This window comes from Hylobates moloch, unplaced genomic scaffold (assembly GCF_009828535.3).
Source record: "Hylobates moloch isolate HMO894 unplaced genomic scaffold, HMol_V3 SCAFFOLD_12, whole genome shotgun sequence".
Taxonomy (NCBI): Eukaryota; Metazoa; Chordata; class Mammalia; order Primates; family Hylobatidae; genus Hylobates; species Hylobates moloch.
The window spans coordinates 62,430,075-62,444,726 of NW_026652287.1; the positions used below are offsets into that span (position 1 = coordinate 62,430,075).

At 43.2% G+C, this 14,652-nt stretch overlaps 1 protein-coding gene across 1 annotated transcript in view; it reads right to left on the bottom strand.

Moving 5' to 3' along the window:
• Nucleotides 1–259: 259 nt before the first annotated feature.
• Nucleotides 260–14,652, bottom strand: part of LOC116479557 (small ribosomal subunit protein eS4-like) — a 37,856-nt gene continuing 23,463 nt past the window's right edge. Inside the window, exon 3 of the mRNA XM_032762171.2 lies at nucleotides 260–1,050. Within this exon, the coding sequence (XP_032618062.2) occupies nucleotides 260–1,050 (791 nt within the window). The remainder of the gene's footprint in view (nucleotides 1,051–14,652) is intronic.

A 14,652-nucleotide genomic window follows, 5' to 3' on the forward strand; every position in this document is an offset into this window, starting at 1 on the left:
ACAGAGAAATATTTTGTGAAGGAGTCCATCCATGCGGCAAATTTTGTGTCTTATTTTAAGAAATTGTCACCCCAGCCTTGCAACAACTGCCCTGATCAGTCAACAACCATCCATATCAAGGCACGACCCTCCACCAGCAACAAGATTATGACTCGCAGAAGGCTCAGACAGATCGTTAGCATTTTCTAGCAATAAAGTATTTTTACTTATTTTTTAATCATGCTGTATTATTTTTAATTGCATACGAAGATCTAACATGTCACCCACAGACCATTTCACCCACTGCTCTGTTTGGCTGCAGTCTCTTGTCTCTCCCTTCAGCAATGGTGAAGCGGATACCCTTTCCTCGGGGAAGAGAAATCCATGGTTTGTTGCCCTTGTCAATAACAAACATGATGGAAAAGCTGTTGCTGTTGGCATCTTTCACGTGAATCATGTCAAAAGATCCAGCGTGCCTCTCTCTGTTGGTGATCACACCAATTCTTCCCCAGTTAGCACCTCCAGTCACCAAACACAGGTTACCAGTGTTGAACTTCAAAGCAGTGATCTTGCCAGTCTCCAAATCAATCAGAATGGTGTCGTTAACCTTAATGAGGGAATCAGGGTGGCGGATGGTGTGAGCATCATGAATCACCAGGTGAGGGATTCCTTTTGTGCACACAAAGATTTTTCTCATTTTGCATAACTTGTACTTGACTTCCTCAGGTGTAATACGATGTACAGCAAAGCGACAATTGATGCCATAGATCAAACGGAAATCCTCTCCCATCTTGTCAATGCTGATGACATCCATAAATCCAGTAGGGTAGGTTGTATCAGTTCGAACCTTGCCATCTACCTTAATGAACCACTGCATGCAAATCTTCTTTACTTCGTCTCCTGTCAGAGCATACTTAGGTCTGTTCCTCAGGAAAATATGAGGGAGACACTCTCTCAGCTTGTGGGGACCGGTGGATGGACGAGCAGCAAACACACCAGTCAATTTATCCAGCACCAAATGCTGTGGAGCTGCTACCCGTTTCAGATGCTGCTTGGGACCAGAAGCCACAGCTGTAATAGGTACAGAAAGAGGACCTCCCATCTTCTATGCACTTAGAAACTGGGAACCAATAAAGTATTTTTACATCAAGGTATGTAGGCCAGGCGTGGTGGCTCACGCCTGTAATCCCAGCACTATGGGAGGCCAAGATGGGTAGATTACTTGAGGCCAGGAGTTTGAAACCAGCCTGGCCAACAAGGCAAAACCCCATCTCTACTAAAAATACAAAAATTAGCCAGGCATGGTGGTGCATGCCTGTAGTCCCAGCTACCCGGGAGGCTGAGGGTGGCAAACTGCTTGAATCCAGGAGGCGGAGGTTGCAGTGAGTCAAAATCACACGACTGCCCTCCAGCCTGGGTGACAGAGAGAGACTCCATCACAAAAAAAAAAAAAAAAGAATAAACACATGAAAGAACGTTTAGCTATTGTATTAGTCTATTCTTATACTGTTACAAAGAAATACCTGAGACTGGGTAATTTATAAAGAAAAGAGGTTTAATTGGCTCACAGTTCTGCAGACTGTATGGGAAGCATAGTAGCCTCTGCTTCTGGGGAGGCCTCAGGAAGCTTCCAGTCATGGCAGAAGGCAAGGGGGGATGGAGGCATCTCACATGGTGGCAACAGGAGCAAGAGCGAGGTGGGGGAGGTGCCACACGCTTTAAACAACAAGATCTCTCCAGAACTCACTATCATGAGGACGGTACCAAGAGGAAACCCATCCACATGAGCCAATCACCTCCTACCAAGGCCCCACCTCAAACACTCGTGATTACAATTCGACATGAGATTTGGGTGGTGACGCAGATCCAAACCATATCAGCTATAGTAATAATAAAATTGCAAATTCAAATAACTTGATTCAAGTCTTGCAATGCCCCCTTCTCAATTAGGCTTACCTTGATTTCTCTAATTAAAGCTGCAAGCCTTGGCCAGGCACAGGGACTCACACCTGTAACCCCAGCACTTGGGTAGGCCAAGGCAGGAGGATCGCTTGAACCCAGGAGTTCGAGACCAGCCTGGGCAACATGGTGAAACCCTGTCTCTACAAAAAAAAATACATCTGGGCTTGGGTGTCACAGGCCTGTAGTCCCAGCTACTTAGGAGGCTGAGGCAGGAGAACCACTTGAGCCTGGGAGATGAAGGTTGCAGTGAGCTGAGATCATGCCACTGCATTCCAGCCTAGGTGACAGAGCAAGACCCTTTCTCAAAAAATAAAAATAAAAATGAAAACTGCAATCCTTGGCCAGGTGTAGTATCTCACACCGTTAACCCCAGCATTTTGGGTGGCTGAGGCAGGAAGATTGCTTGAGCCTAGGAGTTAGAGACCAGCCTGGGCAACACAGGGAGATGTCACCTCCATAATAAATTTAAAATTAAAAAACTACAATGTTCTCCACTCCCTACTCCTTTAATTTGCTCTGTTTTTTTAACTATAGCACTTTTTGCTTTCTAAAATGCTAAAGGATTTACTTATTTATAACATTTATCATGTATGTACATGTCCTCCACTCAAATATAAGTTTCATGAGATCAGGGGTTGTTTTTTTCAATAATCTATCCCAAGCACTGAGAATATGCCTAGTACATGGTTAGCAACCAATATCTATGTGTTGAATGAATGCAGCAGATTGACAAAATAATAATACCTATGGTAGGCAAGAGTGTGAATAGTCAGACTCATGTACTGTTAACAAGAGAGTAAACTGATTAAATGAACTATATACATTCATACTCGAACATACTAAACAACCATTGAAAGTGATATTGTGCAATATATACCATGGAATACTATGCAGCCATAAAAAATGATGAGTTCGTGTCCTTTGTAGGGACATGGATGAAACTGGAAAACATCATTCTCAGTAAACTATCGCAAGGACAAAAAACCAAACACCACATGTTCTCACTCATAGGTGGGAATTGAACAATGAGAACTCATGGACACAGGAAGGGGAACATCACACTCCGGGGACTGTTGTGGGGTGGGGGGAGGGGGGAGGGACAGCATTAGGAGATACACCTAATGCTAAATTACGAGTTAATGGGTGCAGGAAATCAACATGGCACATGGATACATATGTAACAAACCTGCACATTGTGCACATGTACCCTAAAACCCTAAAGTATAATAAAAAAAAAAAAAAAAAGAAAGTGATATTGTGCAGTATGGCAAAATACAATTACACTCTGTTCCCCAGGCTGGAGTGCAGTGGCACAATCACTGCTCCCCACCGTCTGGACCTCCTGGGCTCAAGTGATCTCCCACGTCAGCCTCTTGAATAGCTGGGACTACAGGTGCAAGCCACCATGCATTTTTAATTTTTTTTTTTCATTTTTTGTAGAGATGGGGCCTCACTAGGTTGCCCAGGCTGGTCTTGAATTTAGAACCTTTTAGTAAAGTTCCCATCACATTATCATGGGAATAATACAAATTATAAAATAGCATGTATAGTCTGTTTCCAAGGAAAAAGTGTGTACAACAAAATCTTATCTATGAGATGAGATTACAAGTTGTTGTTGTTGTTGTTGTTGTTGTTGTTGTTGTAAGACAGAGGCTCGCTCTCGCTCAGGCTAGAATACGATGGCACCATCCTAGCTCACTACAGCCTCGAATTCCTGGGCTCAAGCAATCCTCCTGCCTTAGCCTCCTGAGGAGCTGGGACTACAGGCGTGCGCCACTATGCCCAGCTAATTTTTTTTTATTTTTTGTAGAGACAGGGTCTTGCTATGTTGCCCAGGCTGGTCCCAAACTCCTGGGCTCAAGCAATGCTCCCACCTCAGCCTCCCAAAGTGCTGGGTTTACAGGTGTGAGCCACTGAATCTGGCCTGCCATATTTATTTTCTACAATGAATATGTATTAGATGTATAGCAAGCAGGGGAAACATTTTTTAAAAGGAGAAAATAGAAACTACCTGGTTAATACACATAGGCTTTCCTGTTTTAACAAGGATATCAGAAAAGTAAGAACATATTTTAGAAGATTCACTCTGCAGTTACATTAAATGGAAACCAGCAAGCAAAGAGAGATGGGTAACCAAATGCAGGCTATTTAAATGTCCTCTCTATTGTCTGTAGTTTTTAAGCTGCAAAAAGTAAAAGTGTGTATGAAATAAATTGTATGAAAGTTTCTGGATTAAAAAAGCCCATTATCTTCTCAGCAAGACCCAGATATACTTCTGGAACGAAAGTCAGAAATTCTGACCATCCTTGAAGCCAAACTCAAGCCCGCTGGCCACATACGAATCTGCCTGTTACTCCTTAATAAGACAGGACTTCCTTTGGGCTTGGGCTGGGGTCAAATGATGCTGTGTGAAAGCCACCCATTCCTGCCAATCACACAACCCCTGGAAACAGCACAGCTTATTGTGAAAATTAATTCAGGGAGCTTAAACTCCACCGAACAGAATGGTTTAAAAAGAAAAGAAAAAAAAATCCCTGTGGTTTAGAAAATTCTAGATGCATTATGACCTTCGGTGTGAGTCCCAGGCTATGTGCATTATATCCCAACACCCGGGAAAACATAAGATGTCTTTTTTAATCTATCAGATAATTACACCGACTACAAGGACATTTTGGCAACTACTAGAAAATACTGCCCTCTGGTGTTAAGGTCATTCCACAGTGATTAACATAACAAAAAGGAAAACAAGAAAAGCCTTTCTTAAATACAAAAACCACTACCTTCAGGGACTTATGTTTTTGACTTGCAAAAAATCCGAACACAAAATCCCAAAGGATTTTACGGGTATATACTCTGGACACCTTCCCCACTGTGCCCAGAAAATACCTACTAATGTTATTACAAGCTGTCTCACTCGATTCACGTCAGAGGATCTCCTCTCCAAGAGCTATATTCAGCTGTCTCTTGAACAAAACAAAACCAAAAAGTATTTTCAAGAGCTTCTGTGGGGGAGAAGTTTCTGGAAAATAAACTAAAGTTTATTTTCACAGAAAATTTTCTACTAATCCTGGTAGGAAGAATAGAAAGAAGAGCAATATTATGATATTCTATATATTATAGAAGTCTTTAAAAATCTGAGACAATTTTTATGAAAAACAAAATAGCCACATTAATAAAGAAGCTGGCAATCATGGCTTTATATTGATCATCTTATTCCTGCTTAAAGGTACTTCAAGAATAAGATAGAAAGGAGGTTCTGTCGTAGCTCTCTGCTATAAGAAAATAAAACTTTAAAAGGGAGGGGCATGTCATTCTGATGGTTACACACACAAGAATTGCATGCACAAATTCAGCAGTCTTGGCTGGGCATGGTGGTTCACACTTGTAATCTCAGCGCTTTCAGGCCAAAGCCACCATGCCCAGCTTTTTTTTTTTCTTTTCAGATGGGATCTCATTCCTTCGTCTCCCAGGCTGGAGTGCAGTGGCGCGATCTTGGCTCACTGCAACCTCCAGCTCCTGGGCTCAAGCGATTCTCCCACTTCGGCCTCCCTAGTAGCTGGGACTACAGGTGCCCACCACCATTCCTAACTAATTGTTTTTTGTATTTTTGGTAGAGATGGGGTTTCACCATGTTGCCCAGGCTGGTCTCAAACTCCTGAGCTCAAGTGATCCACCCACCTCAGCCTCCCAAAGTGCTGGGATTACAGGCATGAAGCCACCACGCCCAGCCCATAATCTTTTGTAGAGATGGAGCCTCACTGTGTTGCCAATGAAAGAAACCAAAGTTCGTGGAGAAATGGCTGATTCTAAGACTGGGGCAGGAAATACACAGGATAAGCCCGGAGCACCTACTGGTACCAGAAAGTAGGAAAGTGCTCAAAACAAACAAACCAAAAAAAAGCCCATATCAGCGGGGATATGTCAAAGGGTCACAGGATCCAACTGAAAGAGATCCCAATAGTCAAAGCTGGAACAACTTGAGTAATAAAATAAAATAGATTGGATCATAACCCAAAGCATGGAATAAACACCCATGAGTCTACACTGATATTAATGATTGAATAAATAAATGCAGTTCTCCTTCCGCATCCACTGCAAATTGGTTCCAGGACCCCCATATATACCAAAATCCATGGATGTTCAAATCCTTTATATAAAATGGTATTGTATTTGCACGTAACCAGCACACATCCCCCTGTACACTCTAATTATATTTAGATTACTTATAATACCTAATACAATAGAAATGCTAGGTAAATAGCTGTTCTGCTGTGTTGATTGTTTATTTGGTTTTTGTTTTGGTTTGGTTTGGTTTGGTTTTGGTTTTGTTTTTTGTTTTTTGTTTTTTGGGTTTTTTTTTGAGATGGAGTTTCACTCTTGTCACCCAGGCTGGAGTGCAGTGGTGCCATCTTGGCTCACTGCAACCTCTGCCTCCTGGGTTCAAGTGATTCTCCAGCCTCAGCCTCCTGAGTAGCTGGGATTGCAGTCACCCGCCACCACGCCTGGCTAATTTTATATTTTTAGTAGAGATGGGGTTTCACCATGTTGGCCAGGCTGGCCTCAAACTCCTGACCTCAGGTGATCCACAAGCCTCGGCCTTCCAAAGTGCTGGGATTACAGGCGTGAGCCACTGTGCCTGGCCGGTTTGTACGATTTTTTACTGGGTTTCTTTCCCTAATATTTTTTTATCTGTGGTTGGCTGAATCCACGATGTGGGATCAGAGAATACAGAGGGCTGAGTGTAGAAGCAGGAGAAGAGACACGTCTTCCATGCGGAAGAAGTTCAATGAATTCTCACAGATACTCCACGCCCACAGAGGTGGAGCATGACTCCTCACTCCTGAAGTGTGGCCTGCATGTAGTGACTTCCTTCCAAAAATGGGAGAAGAGTAACTTTACAGTAGAGAAACCTGACCAACACTATCTCTGGCAGGTGAGCAAGGTCAATGCCAACAGTGATAAGTTATATTGATACTACGGTCATGCACTACATCATGACATGAGTTATATCATTATAATCACGGTGAGTTGTATAATTATTTAATCATATATTACAATGTAATCATAATAGAAATAAACAGCACAATAAATATAAAGTGCTTGAATCACCCCCAAACCATCCCTCAACCCCCACCTTAGTCCATAGAAAAATTGTCTTCTGGTCCGGCGTGGCTCACACCTGTTATCCCAGCACTTTGGGAGGCCAAGGTGGGCAGATCACTTGAGGCCAGAAGTTCAAGACCAGCCTGGCCAACATGGTGAAACTCCTCCTCTATTAAAAATACAAAAATTAGCTGGACATAGTGGTGCACACCTGTTATCCCAGCTACTCGGGAGTCTGAGGCACAAGAATTACTTGAACCTGGGAGGCGAAGGTTGCAGTGAGCCAAGATCCACTACTGCACTCCAGCCTGGGCGACAGAGTGACACTCTGTCTCAAAAAAAAAAAATAGAAAGAAAAACCGTCTTCAATGAAACCAGTCCCTGGTGCCAAAAAGGTTAGGCACTTCTGTGTTAAGGGATCTGCTTCATTGAAAGCAATGAAAGTAACAAAAATTCATGAAAGTTCTCTATCAGATGCAGAAAAACTTCTAATGACCTAGATTGAAGACCAAACACAGATGCATATCCCTCTCAACACCATGACAATCACCACCAAAGCAATGTTGGTTTGCAAGGTTGAAAGCAAAGGCTGGACCTGACTGTGGTGTTGAATTTACTGCTCTGGGTAGTTCAAATGATTCAAGAATCCTTACTCCTTACATAAAGTGGAAGTCAGTGGTGAGTCTATGGGTGCTGTTGTGAAGGCAGCAGAAGAATTTTTGGAAACTCTGGATGAGCTGACTGTGGAGGAAAATTACTTGTCACAGCAAATTTTCAATATGAATGAAACCTCCCCATTCTGGAAACGAATGCCTGAAAGAACTTTCATTCATAAGGAGGCCAAGTCAATGTCAGGTTTGAAGACTTTTAAGGACAGAGCAACAGTCTTGCCTGGCAACAATGTTGCAGATTACAAACTGAAACCCTTTATGAGGACCCCAGGGCCTTCAAGCCTGTCAGTTAGCACACACAGCCAGTGCACTGCAGGAGCAATAAGAAGGCACAGATGACCCAGCTCCTCTTCCAAGAGGCCCTTCTGAATCACTCTGCCAGTGAGATGGAGAAGTACTGTTTGGAGAATAATATATCTTTCAAGATTTGGCTTATTGATAATGCTTCTTCTTCTTTTTCTCTTGTCATTTTCATCTCAATATCAAAGTGGTGTTTCTCCCTCCAAATACCACCTCTTTGATCCAACCAATGCGTCAAGGAATTATAGCAGCTTTTAAGACTATTACCTAAGGAGGACTTTTGCCCAGGCTGTTGCTGAAACTGAGGAAGACCCTGAGAAGACATGGATGTAATTCTGGAAGGATTACAACATCTATGACTGTGTCAAGCACTTTGAGCTTGGGTTTGGGGTGATGCCACCGAGGAATGTATGAATGGCATCTGGAGGAAGACACTCAAGGGGTTTGTCCATGATTCAAGGATTTGCCAAGGATGAGAAGGTTGCAAAAATCAACAAGGCTGTGGTTCAGATGGCAAACAACTCTAATCTGGGTGTGGCTGAGGATGGCATTGAGGAGCTCCTAAAGGAATGAGGAGTTGTTGGAACTGGGATTGGAACACATAGCTGAAGAAGGGGCAAGAGCAAAGGGAGCTGCTGGAGAAGGAAACGAACTCCCAGGAAAACTCACAGTGAAGAGGTTGACAGAAGCTTCTGCAGACTTCAACAAACTCCTTAAGAAGTTTGAAAAATGGAAAAGAATTCCCAGGAAAACTCACAGTGAAGGGGTTAGCAGAAGCTTCTGCAGACTTCGACGAACTCCTTAAGACGTTTGAAAGAAGGAAAAGAACTCCCAGGAAAACTCATAGTGAAGGAGTTAGCAGAAGCTTCTGCAGACTTCAACAAACTCCTTAAGAAGTTTGAAAGAAGGAAAAGAACTCCTAAGAAAACTCATAGTGAAGGATTTAGCAGAAGCTTCTGCAAATTTCAGCAAACTCCTTAAGAAGTTTGAAAACATGGACCCCCAACACCGAAAGGTTTTTATTAACAGAGAGAAATGTTCATGGTGCATTATCTGTTTACAGGCAAATCTATGATAAAGAAAAGAAACAAACCAAGCAAACCACCATGGACATATTTCTGAAAAGAGTGACCCCACCTCAAGAAGATCTCAGGAGGGTCCTTCAGGAGGTACCCAGAAGAAGGCATTGTTATCACAGGGATAACACATGTGTTACTGCCCCTGAAGACCTTCCAATGAGACAAAATGTGGAGGTGGAGGACAGTGACATTGACGATCCTGACCCTGTGTAGGCCTAGGCTGATGCGTGTGTTTGTGTCTTCATTCCTAATAAAAAAGTTGAAAGAATTTTTTAAATTTTTTTAAATTAAAAATAGAAGCCCGGGTGTGGTGGCTTATGCCTTTAATCCCAGCACTTTGGGAGGCTGAGGTAGGTGGATCACCTGAGGTCGGGAGTTTAAGATCAGCCTGACCAACGCGGAGAAACCCTGTCTCTACTAAAAATATGAAAAAGCATTAGCCGGGCATAGTGGAGCATGCCTGTAATCGCAGCTACTCAGGAGGCTGAGGCTGGAGAATCGCTTGAACCCAGGAGGCGGAGGTTGTGGTGAGCCGAGATTGTGCCATTGCACTCCAGCCTGGGGACAAGAGCAAAACAAGGTCTCAAAAAAAAAAAAAAGAAAGAAAGAAAAGAGCTTATAGGATAAGGATACAAAGAAAGACAATAGGCCGGGCGTGGTATTTCACACCTATAATCCTAGCACTTTGGGAGGTCAAGGCGGGTGGATCACCTGAGGTCAGGAGTTTGAGACCAGCCTGGCCATCACGGCGAAACTCCGTCTCTACTATAAATACTAAAGTTAGCCAGGTGTGGTGCCAGGCACCTGTAATCGCAGCTACCCAGAAGTCTAAGGCAGGAGAACTGCTTGAACTCAGGAGATGAAGGTTGCAGTGAGCCAAGATTCACACCACTGCACTGCAGCCTGGGTGACACAGCGAGATTCTGTCGTGCAAAAAGAAAAAAAAAAAAAGACAATATTTTTGTACAGCTGTACAATGTGTTTTAAGTGTAATTACAGAAGAGTCAAAAAGTTAAAAAATAAAAAGTTTATAAAGTAAAAAGTTATTGGAAGCTAAGGTTAATTTGTTATTGAAGAAAACAATTTTTATAAATTTACTGTAGCATAATTGCAGTGTTTATAAAGTCTACAGTAATGTCCTAGGCCTTCACATTCACTCACCACTCACTCACTCACCCAGAGCAACTTCCAGTCCTCCACTCATTTGGGAGTTTGGTCTCCCAAAGTGCTGGGATTACAGGTGTGAGCCACTGCGAATGACAGCAACTCCAAGCTCCGTTCACGTGAAGTATCCTATATACCATTTTAAAAAATATTCTAGGTTGGGCACGGTGGCTCACTCCTGTAATCCTAGCACTTTGGGAGGCCAAGACGGGTGGATCACCTGAGGTCAGGAGTTCGAGACCAGCCTGGCCAACATGGTGAAACCCCATCTCTACTAAAAATACAAAAATTAGCCAGGCATGTGGTGCATGCCTGTAATCTCAGCTACCCCAGAGGCTGAGGCAGGAGAATCGCTAGAATCTGGGAGGCAGAGTCTGTGAGCCGAAATCGCGCCACTGCACTCCAGCCTGGGCAACAGAGCAAGACTCCGTCTCAAAAAAAAAAAAAATTCTATACCATATTTTTGCTGTGCCTTTTCTATGTTTAGATATGTTTGGGTACACAAATACCTACCACTGTGTTACAGTTGCCCATAGTAACATGCTGTGCAGGTTTGTAGCTTAGGAGCAGCTGGCCATACAGACAGCCTAGGTGTGGAATAGGCTGTGCCATCTAGGTTTGTGTAAGCACACTCTGTGATGCTCCCACAATGATGAAATCACCTAATGACACATTTCTCAGAAAGCATCCCCCTTGTTAAAGGATGTATGACAATATATCTGTGATATAATGTGACAAAAATGGCACGTTACTTTTGTGGTCTTCCTCCCAAAAACCCACAATCCCAGTCTAATCATGAGAAAAACATCAGACAAATTCCAGTGGAGGGACATTTTGCAAAATGTCTGACCAGGACTCCTCAAATGACAAAGTCATCAAAAACAGGGAGAGTATTACTCAGGTGTGGTGGCCATGCCTGTAGTCCCAGCTACTCAGAAGGCTGATGCAGGAGGGTCGCTTGAGCCCAGGAGTTCAGGGCTGCAGCGAGCTATAATTGTGCCATGAGCTCCAGCCTGGGTGACCGAGCAAGACCTTATCTCTAAAATAAAAACAACAATTAAAAGTTAACTTTATTTGGCCGGGCACGGTGGCTCACGCCTGTAATCCCAGCACTTTGGGAGGCCGAGGCGGGTGGATCACGAGGTCAGGAGATCGAGACCATCTTGTCTAACATGGTGAAACCCCGTCTCTACTAAAAATACAAAAAAATTAGCCAGGCATGGTGGTGGGCGCCTGTAGTCCCAGCTACTCGGAGAGGCTGAGGCAGGAGAATGGCGTGAACCCAGAAGGCGGAGCTTGCAGTGAGCCGAGATCGCGCCACTGCACTCCAGCCTGGGTGACAGAGCGAGACTCCACCTCAAAAAAAAAAGAGAGAGAGAGAGATAGACATCTAAGGACATAAAATGAGAATGAAAGTAAAGAGATGGGAAAAGAAATACCAGGCTAATACTCACCCACATAAAACTAGTGTAACATAAGATAAAATAGGACTTCAGGCAGAAAGATAGCCATTACCCAGGCACAGTGGCTCATGCCTGTAATCCCAGCACTTTGGGAGACTGAGGCAGGCAGATCACTTGAGGTCAGGAGTTCGAGACCAGCCTAGCCAACATGGTGAAACCCCATCTCTACCAAAAACACAAAAATTAGCCAGGTGTGGTGGTGCACACCTGTAGTCTCAGCTATTTGGGAGGCTGAGGCAGGAGAATTGCTTAATCTGGGAGGCAGAGGTTGCAGTAAGCTGAGATCTCACCACTGCACTCCAGTCTGGGCAACAGAGACTCCGTCACAGAAAAAGAAAAAAAAAAAAAGCCACTACTTAACTATTCACCAGAAAAATATCATCTTATAAGCATCTACCATAGAGCCTCAAAATATATAACTCAGATATTCTCTTTTTCCCAAAAGCTTTCATTCTGAAGTAGGCTTCCAAATGAAGCTCTCAATGTCCTCATTTTCCCGTTATTTACCTGCTTTCTGTCCTAACCTGAACCATGACATTCTGGAAAATATTCCAAGTTTTACTTTACATAACTTTAAGTAAAATTATGAAATCACAGTCACTCCTCTGGGCAAAATATATATGTGTGTGTATATCTTAAAGGCAATTCACATGGAGAATTATCAAGGATACTCTATGTTTAGACTTGAACTCTTGAGTTTGTCATTTAACATTAGCCTGAAGTAAAAGCTCCTAACTCAATGGTTCGCTTGCTTACAACTTCCTCCCACTCCAGACTCAAAGGCTGAATTAGACTTCCTCTTTATCAGGAGCTGCACACCACATAGTGCTTAGGGGCTCACAAAAAAAAAAAAAAAACCTCTGGCGACTTCAAGTCCAGCAGGGATCCAGCCCCAAGTGAGTGTCCACATGGCATCGGGAGGGATCACCTGCAACAAAGAGGGGGCTTTTTCAAAAAACAAAAAAGGTGGGGGGGCTTTTTTTTTAAGAGACTACAAAAAGAAAAAGGGACTCAGGCGTAAACAAACATGTTTGCAGAGTTTATCAGGAATATGCCACGCTACACATACATGGATTTATCAAGGTAGAGCAAGTTTGGTTAATTAGAAGGTATGAAATCATGATGAAGGTAGTAAAAGCTGCTATGGGTGCAGAGGTGAATTCCCTGCTTCCCCAGGCAGCAGAGGAGTGTCAAAAACATGAAGCTGTCAATGACAGCACTTCAAGATCTGCCTGTGCTACCAATTGCACATGACAATGAAATTCCTCCTTAGGCCTGCGGGAGTTTTCTAGAATGTTAAACCCTAACCTTGCAATTCCCTGGTTGCAGTCATTTCTAATGTCAAATGAACATGGTTTTTTCTTTCACAGGCTAACCAAATGTTGGCTGGACTAATGTGCATTTTACATATTATTTATTTTACATATTACTTCTTACTTATTTTACATATTACTGATTTTACATATTATTACTTATTTTACATGTTACTTATACATATGTATATACACACGTATATACTTATGCATATTTACATATTATTATATTTTACATATTACTTACGTAATCACCACAAAGACAACATATTTTTGGGAAAATGAGTATTCATAACTATATTTTGTTATGTCGAAGGGATTTTGTAAGTCAGAATCAATTAGAATGACTCAGTCATGTAACGCACCACATGTGTGCAGGTATGTTTCTAAAAGCTTTAATTTTATTTTTTTATTTCTCTTATTTTTTTGAGACAGTGTCTCATTCTGTCACCCAGGCTGGGGTGCAGTGGCATGATCATGGCTCGCTGCAGCCTCCACCTCCCTGGCTCAGGCAATCCTCCCACCTTAGCCTCCTGAGTAGCTAGTACTACAGGCGCTCGCCACCATACCCAACTAATTTTTGTATATTTTATAGAGATGGGGTCTTGCCATGTCACCCGGGCTGGTCTCAAACTCCTGAGCTCAAGTGGTCTGTCCACCTTGGCCTCCCAAAGTGCTAGGATTACAGGCGCAAGCCACCACACCTGGACAGTTTCTAAAAGCTTTAAAATGGCCGGGCTCAGTGGCTCACACCTATAATCCCAACACTTTGGGAGGCCAAGGCAGAAGAAACATTTGAGCCCAGGAGTCTGAAAACAGGCTAGGCAACATGGCAAGACCCTGTCTCTACAAAAAATTAAAAAGAATTAGATGGGCATGCTGGTGCGGACTTGTGGTCCCCGCTATTCAGGAAGCTGAGGTGGGAGGATAGCTTGAGCCCAGGAGGTCGAGGCTGCAGTGAGCTATGATCCTACCACTGCACTCCAGCCTGGGCAAAAGAGTAAGACCCTGTATAAAAAAAGAAAAAAAAAGAGTAATTTTTAAAGCTTGGAATCCTTCATGGTAAGAAAAAACTAGCATTTATTGGCCAGGCGCGGTGGCTCATGCCTGTAATCCCAGCACTTTGGGAGGCCGAGACGGGTGGATCACGAGGTCAGGAGATTGAGACCATCCTGGCTAACACGGTGAAACCCCGTCTCTACTAAAAAGTACAAAAAATTAGCCGGGTGTGGTGGCAGCCGCCTGTAGTCCCAGCTACTTGGGAGGCTGAGCCAGGAGAATGGCATGAACCCAGGAGGTGGAGCTTGCAGTGAGCCGAGATCGCGCCACTGCACTCCAGCTTGGGCGACAGAGCGAGACTCCGTCTCAAAAAACAAAAAGAAAAAAGAGGAAAAACTAGCATTTATTAAATGCCTACTGAAAATCAAGCACTGTTTTATACATAGTGCCATACTTTGTACTTAACCCTTATAACCACCACACAAGATATGTATTATGAAACCTAATGTATATACTGCAACTCAAAGAAGCTAAGTGATTTTCCCAAAGACACAACAGCTGGCAAATGACAGAATTAGGACTTGAATTCACATCTTCCTACACCAACGCCTATATTGCC